General features: G+C 41.7%; 1 protein-coding gene across 1 annotated transcript in view; it reads left to right on the forward strand.

Moving 5' to 3' along the window:
• Window positions 1-9,918, forward strand: part of ATP6V0A4 (ATPase H+ transporting V0 subunit a4) — a 38,295-nt gene extending 28,377 nt beyond the window's left edge. Inside the window, exons 16-20 of the mRNA XM_070947764.1 lie at window positions 2,411-2,518; window positions 5,649-5,780; window positions 6,144-6,261; window positions 8,679-8,850; window positions 9,828-9,918. Coding sequence (XP_070803865.1) covers window positions 2,411-2,518; window positions 5,649-5,780; window positions 6,144-6,261; window positions 8,679-8,850; window positions 9,828-9,918 — 621 coding nt within the window. The remainder of the gene's footprint in view (window positions 1-2,410; window positions 2,519-5,648; window positions 5,781-6,143; window positions 6,262-8,678; window positions 8,851-9,827) is intronic.
• Window positions 9,919-15,948: the final 6,030 nt, after the last annotated feature.

Below are 15,948 nucleotides of genomic sequence, written 5' to 3' on the forward strand. Positions count from 1 at the left end.
GGTTGGACCTTGGCTTATTATATAGCAGGGCTGTCAAACTCCTGGCCCACGGGCCGGATGTGTCACACTGGCCATATCCACGCCCAGTATAGCAAAGGGGAGAAAAGTCCTGATACGTCACGTGATGCCACCGTGACGATGTGAGTTTGACACCCCTGTTATATAGTACAACCCAGCACGGATATCTTGTTTTGTGTTGTCAAGTAGCCGTGAGGTGACTCAACAATTTTTCAATTGCTGCAGTATCACTGTAGTTTTCAATAATGTATTTTTATCTATATATTTATTGTTAGCGGCTTTGAGTTATTTGTTAAGATGGGCATCTGTACAAACTTGTTAAATGAATAAGTGGAGCAAATATCTGGATTCACATAACATGTAAAGCCAAACAAATCCAATTTTGGCTTACTCTGAAACTAACCGAAATTTGACCATCTTTATATAATGCAGGGAAATAGAAAGTCTGCATTCACAGATTGTACAAAATCAAACCCAACAAAATATTTTACAGTTTAAAGCATTATGTCCAATGGAAAGCCAGACTCAGAGAAACATTATTTATCATAAAAACTCAGATTATTTAGCTGGCTTTGGAATCAGTAGCAGAATGGTTGGCTGAGCAGGTCATGAGCTGGCTACAAGACTGGGCAGCTGGTATATAATCCTCCACTTACCTGCAGCCTGGATGTTTTGGACCATTAATTATGTTTGTAAAAAAAAAAAAAAAAGATATTTAGCTCTAATAAGTTTTGAATATGCAGGAGGTATGAAGTGATTGTTTAGAGAAAAGTTATTAAATAGCCTGTCTTGAAGACATCACTCAAACTGAAGGATAATAATTTAGGCCAGGATATAGAATTAGCATTGCAGAGAGAGAGAGAGAGAGAGAAAAAAAAAAAGTCAGACAGCACATATTTTCAAACACAGATGACGAATTGGGTTGTTTATTTACTCAAGGGCAAAATTGCAGTCAGTTTGCTATCTTTGTCTAACCATCTTGCATTCTCTTGAAGCAAACTCAGTATCATATCTGTTCACTTGCAGCTAGGAATGTCAAATTGGAAGGGAAATAATTTTCTTTGGATCTGTGGTATTCATGGGAACGGTTCAAAAACCAAGATGGCCTCCGCAACTGCATGAATAAAATCCCTGCCCCTTGTTTATGCATACTGTGCAACGTGTTATTAAAAAGGCAGGATTTCAATCATACAACCAGTTGCTTAATTTTTGTAGAACCCCATTCCTACCCGCTATGAACACACATGCCCAATTTCTATTTAAAACATATACTGTAACTCCTTATAGATGATTGATTTATTCCTTCAGGCAGAGGCTGACTTGAGAAACCTTTCTCATTCTGACCAAACTGAGTTATCTCTTGCTCTCAAGTCTATTACATACAAGTATCTAGGAGTTAGACTCATTGAAAAAGTCATAATTTAAGATAGTATATCTAGGCTTCCAGACATCCACTAGATGGCAGCAAAGAGTTAGCGTTCTGTATCTTTTTTTTTTTTTTGGCTGCCATCTAATGACTATCCAGATTTTTGCATCCCACTTGTGGTAACCCTACTGTAATATCTTTTGTCTATTTCTGAAACTTGTTGAACAAGCCATGATAGCTTACTGCAACTCACATACCATGTACTGTAGAAGCTATTTTTGCATGAAAATATGGTATAAGGCCCAGCTGGACATTTAAATATTCCAGCCACATTTTGTGGGTAAAGGATCTCCATCAGATCATGAAACTTTTCTGCAAATAAAATCCTACTTCAAGTAAGAAACATGCATGCAATTAGCTGCAACCAGATCAGAGGTGGGCTTCAGCAGGTTCTGATCAGTTCTGGAGAACCGGTAGTGGAAATTTTGAGTAGTTCAATAGTAAAAATTCTGACTGGCCCCGCCCCCATCTATTCTTTGCCTTCCAGGTCCCAACTGATCGGGAGGAAATGGGGATTTTGCAGTAACCTTCCCCTGGAGTGGGGAGAGAACGGAGATTTTACAGTATCCTTCTCTTGGAGTGGGGTGGGAATGAAGATTTTACAGTATTCTTCCCCTGCCATGCCCACCAAGCCACGCATACCAAGCCACACCCACAGAACCAGTAGTAAAAAATTTTGAAACCCACCACTGAACCAGATCATTATAGTTTTCTCATAGACGTCATCCTGTGATTATAGCGAAACTTGAAGTATGTGATTATAGTGAAACAGAAATTGATTTCATGTAACTTTTAATAGGTGTAAAAGAAGTCTGGAACCTGCAAATCTTTGATATGGAAAACTTATAGATTTCACACGTTGCACCAGCCATTATTTCTTTAGACATGGTTTGTTGATTAGTTGGGTTTATTTGGCTTAGAGCATTGTATGATAGCATCAATTGCCTTTTTTTTTTTTTTTCCTAGCAAGAAGTTCAAACTTTCCTGGTCATTTTCGCCTTGATTGCCATACCATGGATGCTTCTGATTCAGCCTTTTATTATTCGAGCCAAGCATCAGAAAGCTCAGAATAGGGTAAGGAAAAGGGTCTTTTCTGCCAAGTGATTGCTACATAAATAAAGACAGAAGACGGGGGCAAAATGTCATAGAAACATTGAATTCTAGAGTTGGAAGGCATCCCAAGAACCATATAAGAGCCACCGTGGCGTAGTGGTTAGATTGCAGTACTGCAGGCTGCTTCTGCTGATCTCTGGCTGCCAGCAGTTTGGCAGATCGAATCTCACCAGGCTCAAGGTTGACTCAGCCTTCCATCCTTCTGAGGTTGGTAAAATGAGGACCAGATTGTATGTTGGGGGCAATATGCTGACACTGTAAACTGCTTAGAGAGGGCTGTAAAGTACTATGAAGCGGTATATAAGTCTAAGTGCTATTTCTATAAGCCAACCTTTTGCAATGTATGAGGAAAAACAGATAAATAATCAATGAGAGATAAAAATCCATCCTCTTCTTAAAACCCTTCAGAGGTGGGGAATCCACAGCTACTGTAAGAAGACTGTTCCACTGTTTACAAATCTTATCATCAGGAAGGTTTTCTTTTATATTTAAATGAAATTTAGGTATCTGTAATATTAGAACATAGAATAACAGGGTTGGAAGGAACCTTGAAGGTCTTGTCCAACACCTTGCTCAAGCAGGAGACCCTATACCATGGATGTCAAATTCACAGCGTCACGTTGCCACCACGTGACGACTCGTGATGTTTTTTCCCTTCATGGAGCTGTAGTGGGCATGGCCTGCATGTGACGCATCCAGCCAGTGGGCCCTCAGTTTGACACTTCTGCACTATATTATTCTGGAGAAATGATTGTCTAATCTCTTTTTCTTGAAAACCTCCAGTCATAGAGAACACACAACTTCTGGACGCGAGCCATTCTACTGATTAATTGTTCTCGCTTTCAGGAAGTTTCTCCTTAGTTCTAGATTGGATCTCTCTTTAATGATCTTCTACCCGTTACTTCTTATCTTGCCCTCAGGTGCTTTGGAGAATAGGTTGACCCTCTGTTCTCTGTGACAGCCCCTCAAGTATTGGAAGACTGCTATCATATTACTATAGTCCAGGGGTGTCAAACTTGAGTCATCCTGGTGGCGTCACATGACATATTGCAACTTTTCCCCCGTTCGTTAAACTGGGCATGGGCCTGGCCAGTGCGTGACGCATCTGGCCCACGGGCTGTGAGTTTGACAGCCCTGCTCAAGTCCTTCTCTTTCCTGATTGCTTATTTGTAACCTATGACTATCCTTAAGAGTTGTACCTTATGATTCTTGATGAACGTATCTTTTCTTTTATGTACACTGAGAGCGTATGCACCAAAGACAAATTCCTTGTGTGTCCAATCACACTCGGCCACTAAAAATTCTATTCTATTCTGAACTAGACATACCCAGTTCCCACAGCTGTTCATTGTATGGTTTAGCTCCACACACTTAATCTTCTTTGTTGCTTTTCTCTGTACTCTTTCTAGAACCTCAAAATCTTTTTTGTATCATGGTGACCAGAACTGGAGACAGTCTTACAAATGTGGTCTCACTAGTGCAGTATAAAACGATACTATCCCTCTGCTGATGCATTGGCTTTTTTGACACTGCTGGCTCACACTTATGGGTTGTGCAGCAGAACACCTAGATCCCCCTTGCAATTGAGCAGGTATCACCTGTTTTATACCTGTGTGTTTGGCTTTTTCTTGCCTAAATGTAGAACCTTGCTTTTCTCACCACCGAACTGTATTTTGTTACGTAGCGCTCAGTGTTCAAGTCTGAAGATCCTTCTGTATCTCAAGCCTATCTTCTTTACAGTAGCCTTTTATGCACCCGAACATTCATGAGATTTCCCACCCCCCTATACCAAATACCGTATTTTCTTACACTCCAGAGTATAAGACGCACCTTAGTTTTTGGGGAGAAAAATAGGGGAAAAAAATTCTGCCTCTGCCTACCAGGTATTCATCTGGCTAGCATCCTTAGCCTGGTCAGCTTCAGCACATTAGTTCACTGGTTGTGAGTGCGCTTTAAAAGACAAGGCAGCACCTATTCTGGGTTGCCATTTTGGCCTCTGCCCCTCATGTTTTCAGCCTCCAAATGTGCCATTTGAGAGGCGTTCAAGGCTGCAGGGATCACCAAAGCACATTACTGCCCGATGGCCGCCCAAAAACGCAATGTGCAGAGGCCAAAACAGGGCGTACGGAGGCCTAAAGCACAATGCGCAGAGGCCAAAAACGCAATGTGTGGAGGCGGCGATCGGCGGCAATGTGCTTTGGCGATCCCCGCAGCCTTGAAGGGCTCTCAACGGAGCGTCTGGAGGCTGAAAATGCGGGGCGCGGAGCCCAAAAACACAAGCCATTTTCTGTGGCAATCTCTGCAGCCAGGAAAAGGACGCACAGAGGCCGAAGGGTGGGGGCCGGTGGGTGGGCGGGTCTACATCCGGAGTATAAGATGCACACAAATTTTCAGCCTCTTTTAGGAGGGAAAAAATTGTGTCTTATACTCCGAAAAATACAGTTCTTCAGATTTCTTCAGCCCATCCATATAAGATAGGGGAGCTGCAGAAACCATGGCTTGCTTATGTGTTTGGAATATAAATTATGACTTAAATTCCAGCCGGAGGAAGTCAAAACATAGCATTGTATCTGAACCAGTATATAGAAATGAGTACGTAAGATTGTGATCACAGGTAGCTAGAATCCAATAGGTCATATTTATTATTTTTGTGATCAATGCCTTGTCATGTGAATTATAGGGAGGTATCCTACACCAGTCAGAACATAGTCCCAAATCTGTCTTCATTGGCTAGACCAGGGGTATCAAACTCACAGCCCGTGGGCCGGATGCGCCACTCACTAGCCACGACCATCCCCAGTTTAACGAAGGGGGAAAAGTTGTGATACGTCACGTGGCGACAATGTGACAATGTGAATTCGACACCCCAGGACTGGAAGAAGCTCTCCCATGATTCCAGGAAGTGCATGCATGTTTTTTTTTCACATCAGGTTAGAAATATTGAGGATTTAATGGAGATTTCCTGTATACAACTGATGGGCATTATCATGGAGCCTCATTTCTTGATTTGTACAAGTATTGGGAAAAATATAGGAACTCAAAGGATTATTATTGGATACTGATAATCAATTTCTGTTGGTTTCTCTTTAAGTTGGCTTCATCAAGTCTGTCAGAAAGTCCTACTGGTGATATCGAAGTAAAGATCATGGACTCCAAGCATTCTGAGAAAACAAATCAAGAAGTTGATAGCGGTGGAGGCCATGGAGGCCATGAACATGAAGAAGTAAGATGTAGGAGTTGGAAGATTTAAAGGAAGGGACAGTGCAATAACTCAACGAATTTAGTATAATTTGGTGGTGGTGTGTATGTGAGGAGAAAGGGGGAAATGCTTAAAACTTTTTGGGGTCTGTGGAACTCATTTACAATTTATTTGGAACCCATTTAAGTTTCTAGATGTTGTGCTGTTTAGAACCCATGTTCTGTTTCTAGATTTAGTGGTATTTAGAATAAACTGACTGAAATCAATAGGATTTATTGAAAAATAGCTAAATCAAGTTCCACTTATTGCAGTACAATAGAAATGGAAATAATCACTATAGGAGTATTCAACCATATTTTCCTTGTTTTCCTAAAAACCTTATTGCAGTTCAACTTTGGAGACATCTGCGTGCACCAGGCAATCCACACCATTGAATATTGCTTGGGTTGCATTTCCAATACAGCTTCCTATCTCCGGCTTTGGGCACTTAGCCTGGCCCATGCACGTGAGTTTGCAGCTATTGATCCTCTTGCCTATGAGAAATAGTTGGGTTGGACCATCAGTTAAAATACATCAGTATTTGGTATCGACTCAGGACAGCCTTCACCAATCTTGTGCCCACTGATGGTTTGTGTTGTAGTTCCCCAGGCATCACGGACATTGATTATGCTAGATCAGGGGTGTCAAACTTGATTTTATTGAGGGCCTCATCAGGGTTGTGTTTCACCTCGGGAGGGGGCATGGCCAGGGTGGGCATGGCCAGCTTGACATCACTCATGTAGTGGCCAGACTGTTCTCCCAGCGAAAACGGGCTCCCAAGCTCTGTTTTCAGCTGGGACGGCTTCCTGCAACCCTCTGTCAGCAAAAATAGAGCTTAGGATGGCCGCAAGTGGCCCTCACAAGCTCCGTTTTCGGCTGGGACAGCCTCCTGCAACCCTCTGCTAGTGAAAACACAGCCCTCCCAAGCTCCGTTTTTGCTGGCAGAGGCACTGCGGGCTGGTCCTTTACTGTTTCCAGGGTGGCCCCACGGGCCATATCCAAGCACCCCATGGGCCGGATCCGGCCCGTGGCCTTGAGTTTGACACCCCTGTGCTAGATGGACATGATGGAAGTTGGACAGCACCAGGTTACAGAAGATTCATAATGATCTCTTTTAATCAGGGTTGTAACCTTTTCAACCAAAGATTTTAGTTATGTTTTTATAATTTGCTGATTCCTTCAAGATACCAATTAGATGCTTCTTTTAAGGCCACAAGTAGAGAGATTAGTTGTAACATTGCCCTTGAAAACTGCACTTTGATGTTGCAGTTGTAGGAAAGCACTGATCCAGTGATCTAGACCTGATCTAGTTTAGTCACAATGACAAAGAAAACTTGCATCAGTTCCAGGAAGTGAGGGAGCAGCTGCAAGGCATTAAGCAATGTAAAGTTAAAACTGGAAAACGTTGAGTCCAGTCAAAGTTTGCAGATTAGGATGAAATTGAATTATCTTGAGCTCTGTTGTGATTTTGCTAATTTTTTTCTCCCCAAAGATATTTGTGCACTTTGGTTCTTAGCAATTTTACCCTGAGTTCCTAGTTTATTTATTTATGTATTCATTGTCATATTTATATGCCGCCCTTCTCCCAAGGGACTCGGGGTGGCTCAAGAATAAAAGAACCCAACAATAAATAGAATTAAAATGTTAAAATCCAATTTAAAAACCCCAAATGCCCCAAATTAAAATGCACGGTAGATCAGGGAATTTGCTGAAAGAGCCATGTCTTTAGGTCGGCGCGGAAGGTGCAGAGGTCAGGGCCGTCTGGAGCCCAATGGGTAAACCATTCCAGAGGGTCGGTGCAACCACAAAGAACGCCCTCATCCTGGGGGCCACCAGCTGACACTGTCTGGCCGATAGTTGTAATTCTTTCCTTGCTGTTGCTTATTTAATAGCTGCTTGGATTTGTGTTTCTAGAGCATTGAAATCTTTTATTGGAATAGGGAAGGGTGGTGGTACAGGGACATCTACAGGAGGGATCAAAAACATTAAATGGTCTCTGGGACCATGCCATTCAGCCTGTGATCCCATGGTCATAATGGCTATCTTGTATCTCCCCAGTGGACACTTAGTTAGGAATATCACTTCGGTCAATGTTTTCCAGCTATCTGCAATACTTGACATTTAGGTCAACCAGAACAAGACCAAGATGCAGTAGAGCAGGGGTCTCTCCAACCTTAACAACTTTAAGACTTGTGGACTTCAACTCCCAGAGTTCTGGCTGAGGAATTCTGGGAGTTGAAGTCCACAAGTCTTAAAGTTGCCAAGGTTGGAGACAGGGGCGAAATCCAGCAGGTTCTGGATTTCTGACAGGTTCTGGAGAACCGATAGCGGAAATTTTGAATAGTTCAGAGAACCGACAAATACCACCTCTGGCTGGCCCCAGAGTAGGGTGGGAATGGAGATTTTGCAGTATCATTCCCCTGCTACGCCCACCAAGCCATGCCCACCAAGCCACACCACGCCCACCAAGCCACTCCCACAGAACCGGTAGTAAAAAAATTAGGATTTCACCACTGATTGGAGACCTCTGCACTAGAGTGCATAGAGCTTAAATTTTGGGTCCTTCTCTGCAGGAATTGAGGATTTTAAAGAATGAAACGAGTGCCTTAAGGCCCTCTTTGCATCCACTCCCGAATCAGCCTAATTCTTTTGGGGAAAATGGGAGTTTCATGATCTGAAATGAGCGCCTTAAACATAAGCTTTGGCACTTAGTAAAAAAAAGTCTCCTTTGAGCCAATTCTGTGTTCCCAATGACTACGTAGGTATGACCTTGAAGCTTCTTGGAATTCAGCTTAGCACTAAGTTCTTCTGGGATGCAAGGGGATATATTAATGTGTTTCTCTCTTCCGTTTTTTTTTTCTCTTGTGTTTCCTTGTTCTTCAGAGCTCTCAGAGGTTCTTTGGCAGTTGCTGTTTTCAATAGGCTTTAAAATGACTGGCTGGCTGGGACTCATTGGGATTTTTGTCCTCTTTGCCATATTTGCTGCTTTGACAATAGCAATTCTACTCATTATGGAAGGTCTTTCTGCCTTTCTACATGCACTCAGGCTTCACTGGTAAGTTGGTTGTTTGTATAAGGACTTTAAGGCACAGCTGTTTCCTTCTGAGCCAGCCCAAAAAACCCTCAAACCACAGTAACAGGAAGGTACACACATTTCCTGTAATGTTTGCAGTGTACCGCTCAAAGAATAGTTGACATGTGCATATAAAAATACATGTTATTATGGGTTAACTGGTTTTGTGAACTATTGATAGGGCCCTAGACTGGAACCATATTGAGTGAGTATGATGGGAGTTATACAGGGGTGGGCTTCAAAAATTTTAGCAAGGGGTTCTCTGCCCAGTTGCTGGGTGGGCGTGGCCATGTGGGCGTGGCCTAGTCAGCCTCCTGCACCACAGCAGAGTGTGTGTGTGTTTTTGCCCTCCCCAGGCTCTGGAGGCTTTCCTCGAGCCTCCAGGAGGGCGAAAATGACCTCCCCAGGCCCTCTGGAGGACCTTCCCGAACTTCTTTTAGGCCTGTTTTTCACCCTCCCTGAGCCTCCATGCACGTCCTGCACTTACCTGCATCCAAAATGGGCCGTGTGGGGACTCCTGGGAGGGGTGGGGAGGGGCAGGCAAGGCCAGCCAGGAGTGGGATTTGGGGGTTCTCCAAACTGTAGAAAATTTTAGCTAGAGGTTCTCCCAAACCCCTGCGAACTCCCAGCAGCCCACCCCTGGAGTTATAGTTTAACATATTTGGTAGGTGCAAAGTTGGGGGGAAAAAAACTAGCCTGAAACAATCCCACAACAATAACGCCACTCCAAGGTGCCTGCCTTAAGTGGTCCCAGTATCAATGGAGTAGTTGGAAACTCTAGCCTTTTTTATTTCTCGTGCACTTTAAAGTTCGTTCCATTGAAAGATATCTTAATTTATTTTTATTATACTCTTTGTCCTTTTTTGGGGGGAGGGCAAACTGCTTTTTTTTTTCCCCCAGAGAAAAATGGAGTTAAAAACAATAAAACTAAAGAAATGATTTCCTCTTTTTCCTATTAGGGTGGAATTCCAGAACAAATTCTATTCTGGTTCTGGCTCTGTTTTTTCACCATTCTCCTTCAAGACCATAATAGAAAGAAAGGAAGAATAGACTCCTGTTAATGATGTTGAAATCTGAAACTTCTGAGGTTTCTCTATTCTTTTTCTTGGTGAGCATTTCCTGGAGAATTAAGAGCCAGAAGGGATACAGAACTTCCCCACTAGGACTTCAGACACCAAATGTGTTGTCAGGGACAAGCATAATAAAAACTCTACCTATTCTCCAGATGTGTTGGGACTATGACTCTTCTACTGCTTAAGAATTCTGGAAAATGTGCTGCTAGCACTTCTGGAGTGTTCTAGATTGGAAAAAGGCTGCTTTCCCTTTGCAACCCATTTAGAAAAATAACCCTATTAGAGTAGTCTTTTTCAACCTTAGCAACTTTTAAGAGGTATGGAGTTCAACTCTCAGAATTCCCCAACCAGAAGTTGAGGTTGAAGTTCACATCTCTTAAAGTTGCTAAGGTGGAGAAACACTGACTTAGAGGCATGTGAAAAATCCAACCATTTTGTCAAAATGATGAAGAAAGAATTGGGAAAGTTGAGGGAAACTTCATCCCTCCCATACATGTATGTGATGTCACAATTCATATACTAAAGGGCAAGACTTGCATCATGGTCTCACAATACTAATTTCTTTGCTTGCCCCTTTGAGATGATCTCCAGAACCAGTGATTTGGTTTACAACAAATGTGTAAGGCACACCTTTTCTTTCACTCTTATGTTTTGGGTGCTGATGACTTCACTGAAATTGTTTCTGAGCGCGATATACCATTTGACTCTGCTGGTGTACACTATCATATGATTAGGTATTCTTCCTTTTTAAAAAAACCCTACGAAAATTAAAAAAACAAAGCATATTATGTCTCGAATCACATAACAATTGTCAGACATTCCTCACTTATTGTATTTTTCAGACTATAAGACGCTCCAGATTGTAAGAGGCACCTAGCTTTTGGGGAGGAAAGCAAAAAATAAATAAATAAATAAATAAAAATCTGCCTCTGCCTCCCAGCAATTTGCCTCCTTGCAGCAAACAGCCTGGTCAGTTTTAGCGCAGCCTGATTTAGCACGAGCAACTGATTGGTGGTTGGATCTGCTTCCCAGAATACTGCCTATCAGTTGTTCCAGGCCTTATTGCTGCCTCCACGCGTCCCATTTTCAACCTCTGCGCATCCTGTTTTCAGCCCGTTCCAGGCAGCGGAAATCGCCACCACTGCCGCCTATCCCTGCAATGGGCCTAAAATGGGGTGCGTGGAGGCCAAAACGGGGGCGCGTGGAGGCTGAAAATGGGGCGTGCAGAGATGGTGATAGGTGGCAGTGGCGATCCCCGCAGCCTAGAACAGCTGATAGATGGTATTCCAGGAGGCAGATTCAACCACCAATCAGCTGCTCGTGCTAAATCAGACTGTGCTGAAGCTGACCAGACTGTTTGCTGTTTGCTGCAAGGAGACAAATTGCTGGGAGGCAGAGGCCAAAGGGTGGGGGCTGACGGGTGGACAGGGCTTCGGCAATATTCGCTCTATAAGCTGCACAGGCATTTCCACCCACTTTTGGGGGGCAGGGGGAGGGCATCTTGTACACCGAAAAATACGGTAATAAACCATACCTCTGGAATTATCAGTAGGTCCAAAAAAAGCTAAATGGTAAATAAGGCATGAAGCAGGATTTCATTATCATCACAGGAAATAAATTATTCCAACTTTAATTTACCACTATTAGAACTGCTTGATTGAAACTGTCTCACAATTATAACATCACTATCACATATTCAAACAGCATTCTGAAACTCAGAAATGAATATAAAACTAAGGACAAACACTGCCTATTTGCTTCTCTGTCTCTTTTCCTAGTGGAAAAGATAAAATGTGTGGTTGACAACAACTGTCAGATCTTCCTATTTGCTCCACTCAACTGCTTGTTCTTGGATTTAGTCACAAAACAAAAATAAATGGTTCTTGGTCTCTCTCTCTCACATACAAACACATACATACACCTCTCATGTCAAATTATTCCCCAAAGCACCAGAGGGCAGGACAAGAAACAATGGTTGGAAACTAATCAGAGAAGCAACCTGGAATTAAGGAGAAACTTCCTAACAGTGTGGACAATTAACCTGTGGAACAGCTGGCCTTCAGAAATTGTGGGCACTTCATCACTGGAGGTTTTTATGAAGAGACTAGATAGTCACTTATCAGAAATAATATAGGTTCTCCTGCTGTAGCAGGGAGCTGGACTAGAAGACCTCCAAGGTCTCTTCCAGCTCTATTACCTATTCTATTCATACCACATGAGCTGAGAAAAGATTTCATTTACCTTAAAATACAATTGGATAACAAAGTATTCTTTAAAATTAATCTTTTCAGGGGTTTTTTTTTTTGTATTGGCACCTCAAGAATACGAACAAGGAATGACAGGCAAATAGTTGGTATATAAACAGGTTTGGCTGTTAGAATCCTTTATTATCGTAATTGCTCCGTAATTTATCATTAACTGGCTAAACGCTTTAATCGCTGATCTGAGTTGAGAGAAATAAGCAAGAACTTAGATAAGCAAAAAGGTCTGAAATGTGCCTTAAGTTCTGGGAAACAAGATCACATTCAGAAGAATCTCTGGCAGGCTCCTCTCTGAGTCACTGGAGAATAAGAAGGGGAAGTAAAGCACAATTAAGTACAATTAGGCCTGTAAGAATCTGTTATCATAGCCTATGTCAATAAAGTCCCAATCTTCCCATGGAGTCAGTTTCCTACTCTGTTCTACTCCAAATGGCTGACCATCAGAAACAAGCTGAGATTGTTAGTCATTGCGACTTGAGATCATACTCTGCACATCGCAGCCAGAGGTTGGATTCACTTATCTTCCCTACCGGTTCGCGAATGTGAGTGCCCGCCTCTGCGTATGCATAGTCATCGCGCATTACATCCAGATGGGTGGGCAGAGCCTCCCATAGTTGCCACTACCGGTTCGTGCGAACCGGACAGAATCGATTGAATCCCACCACTGATCACAGGCCAGGGATGTGCATGGTTTAAAACTAACTCAAAATAAGTTTTTTTCCCCAATTTTTCTAGGGTGACACGATCTGTACTATTCAATAAATAAGTGAAAAAAAGATGCTGATGTTTTAAACATCCCATTCCTCAGAACCCTCTCACAGCAACTGGGATTGGAAATTACCAAGAAACAAGACAAAGGATTACTCTAGGCCAGAGGTGTCAAACTCGCGGCCCCTGGGGCCAGATGCATCACATGCTGACCATGCCCACTCCCCATTTTAGCAAAGGGGGAAAAAGCCGTGAAATGTATACGACAACAATGTGACTCCATGAGTTTGACACCCCTGCTCTAGGCAGACAACACTGTATCTTTTAATATGAAGCCTGGGGATTTCCTATGCATGCCACTTGCTCTCTTGATCCCGCCTATTTTGAATGATATGAATTTGCCAGTGGGGATTGCCTGTTGGCTCCATAACTAATAAATGAATTTTCGCCAGAACTTGGATTTGCTAGAGTATTCCTGACCTAAAGGAGCCAGTTATCAATCAATCCTGAAGAAACCTTGGGTTCACTTACAAATACTCCCTTTGGGGACAACGTGCTTAAGAGGATGGTTACAACTCAAGATACCAAGCTGAGTTCAAAATTTGGTTTACTATATGCCTTACAATGAGAACTTACTAATGAGAAGGAAGGACTCACTGGAGAAGAGCCTAATGGTAGGAAAGATTGAGGGCAAAAGAAGAAGGGGACGAAAGAGAACGAGGTGGCTGGATGGAGTCACTGCAGCAGTAGGCGTGAGCTTAAATGGACTCCAGAGGATGGTAGAGGACAGGAAGGCCTGGAGGAACGTTGTCCATGGAGTCGTGATGGGTCAGACACAACTTCTCAACTAACAACAAGAACAACAACATTCCTTACAAAGAACTAAGCAATTTTGGATCAGGATGCCTCTCAGAGCATCTTCACCATTAAAATTGGATAAGTCACTGAACTCATGAGTGCCTTGCTAAATATACCAAGACTCATCTAATAGCCTCTTAAGCAGGCTTTTTCCTGAGCTATTATCATGGAATTCACTTCCATTTATGGCAATTTCCACTGGAGATAACGAGGTTATTGCCAAGTAACAATCACTGGTTGGACAGAGGGTACCCACGGCAGAATGTAATTGGAAATTTGAGAAGCCAGGAAAACATTCTTCAATAGAAGACAGGTCACCTAAGTACACTCTAGCTACCTTCTAACTAAGATAAATACAAAATCCAACTTTCCAAAATCCACTCCAGAAATATCATTACAACTTACTTCTTTTGTGGAAAGCAAGTATGCAATAGTACTTTCTTTTTAATCAGAGATTGGAAGGAAATTCTCAAAATAACCCAGAGCTGAACTCAACACAAAACATACTGTAAAATGCCTGCATTTTACATTGAACATTTGCAGCACCTCGACAATGCCTGATTGATTTCCCTCAGAGTGAAATCTTATGTATTACTGGACAAGGAATTGCACCCAGAATGTATTGACCATCTGTAAACTGGTTGTGAGAGTCCTCCTTTACATGAAAGCCTTATGACAAATAAAACTTCATGTACAATCACGACACTTCATTGGTGTATCTCCATCAGTTTCAATCAACTCTGAATTTTATAGGACAAATATAACATGCTCCAAACAAAAGACAAGCATTCTTGATGTAATTCTAATTTTGTATGCGAGGTTTTCAGATGCGGCTGCTCAAGATTTTCTCTTTACCCCCATTTTCTGGGCAACCTGGGATATTGTTGCAATGGCTTCTTTCCAAATGATCAGAATTTAAGTGGAAAGAAGATTATCTGAAACGGAATATGTTTTTGTACTTCTGAAAGAAAGGATTTCTTTTATCCTTTCAAATACAGCCTACAGGTTATATTCGGGTTGCCAAGTTTTCTTTCCTGTACAGCTAAACATATATCTGAAACAGGATCCAACCATTTTAAGTAATAGTAGTTTATTGTCATTGCACTTCGTACAATGAAATTAAATGCAATCTTCAGTATAAGAAAACTATAAGAAAGAAAACTATAAAAATAAAACAAAAACATACATCCTTCACATTCTATGCAATTGAGTTGAAAACCCCTGATATTGCATTAATATTACACTATACAGTAGAATTCAATATAATTACTGCTCTGGGATAGAAGCTGTTTTTCCAGCCTATTTGTCTTTGTTTTTATTGTCCTGTACCATCTGCCAGATGGTAATAGTTAAAAAAAAAAAAAACCAGGATGAAATGGATCTTTAAGAACGCTGTGAACTTTCTTAAGTTCTTACCCCATTGATGAGTAGAATATGCTCCTAAATCTCTGGTTCTAAATTTAAATCTCTAGCCAGAACTGGCCAGAGCTTTTTTATCATCTGATAGAAAGGAAAGGATGGCACCCGAAATCAGCTGATTTATCCCAATTTATCAGCTGACTTTTCAGCACTGATGATGGGACATTTGGATGCAGAAGGCTACCTAAAGATGCTCTGATCCCACAGCATGGAATGGTCTCTGTAAGGGATAAAAACTAACTACAGACTCAGGAGGAAAATCAGAAACCATTTCCAGGTCCAAATCTGCTTCTTGAGGTGGCAGCTTCATTTTACAATTCATGCAATTTATTTAATTGTTCACCACCCTGAGTCATATTTTGTGAGATGGGCCACCATATAAAGATGATAAATAGTAAAATAAAATAAAATGTCCTGTGAAAGGGCGAGACAGATTTTTTTTATCTTCTCAGTATTATTAAACCTGTTATTCTCAATATGTGCTCCTGATCTTGGCAGCCAAAAGATTTTACATCCATCCTTTTTTTTTTCTATTGCTAAACATTCACTTTCATCTCTCATTCCATCATCTGGTCTTTCTATATGCTCAAAAAGAAGAAATGTTATTGTACAGTAAATTGCTATTCTTAACTGCTGTCCTGTTCAATTAAATGTATAGGTTTGTCCAACTTATCAATGGAATTGAAAATGTATTAAAATTATGCTATATATTGAAATTTGCTGCTCTGTACTGATAGACCAAACCTTACCTATCCTTCAGT

Source organism: Pituophis catenifer, unplaced genomic scaffold (genome assembly GCF_029215685.1).
Source record: "Pituophis catenifer annectens isolate HBS135680 unplaced genomic scaffold, rPitCat1.0.hap2 SCAF_7, whole genome shotgun sequence".
NCBI classification, from domain to species: Eukaryota; Metazoa; Chordata; class Lepidosauria; order Squamata; family Colubridae; genus Pituophis; species Pituophis catenifer.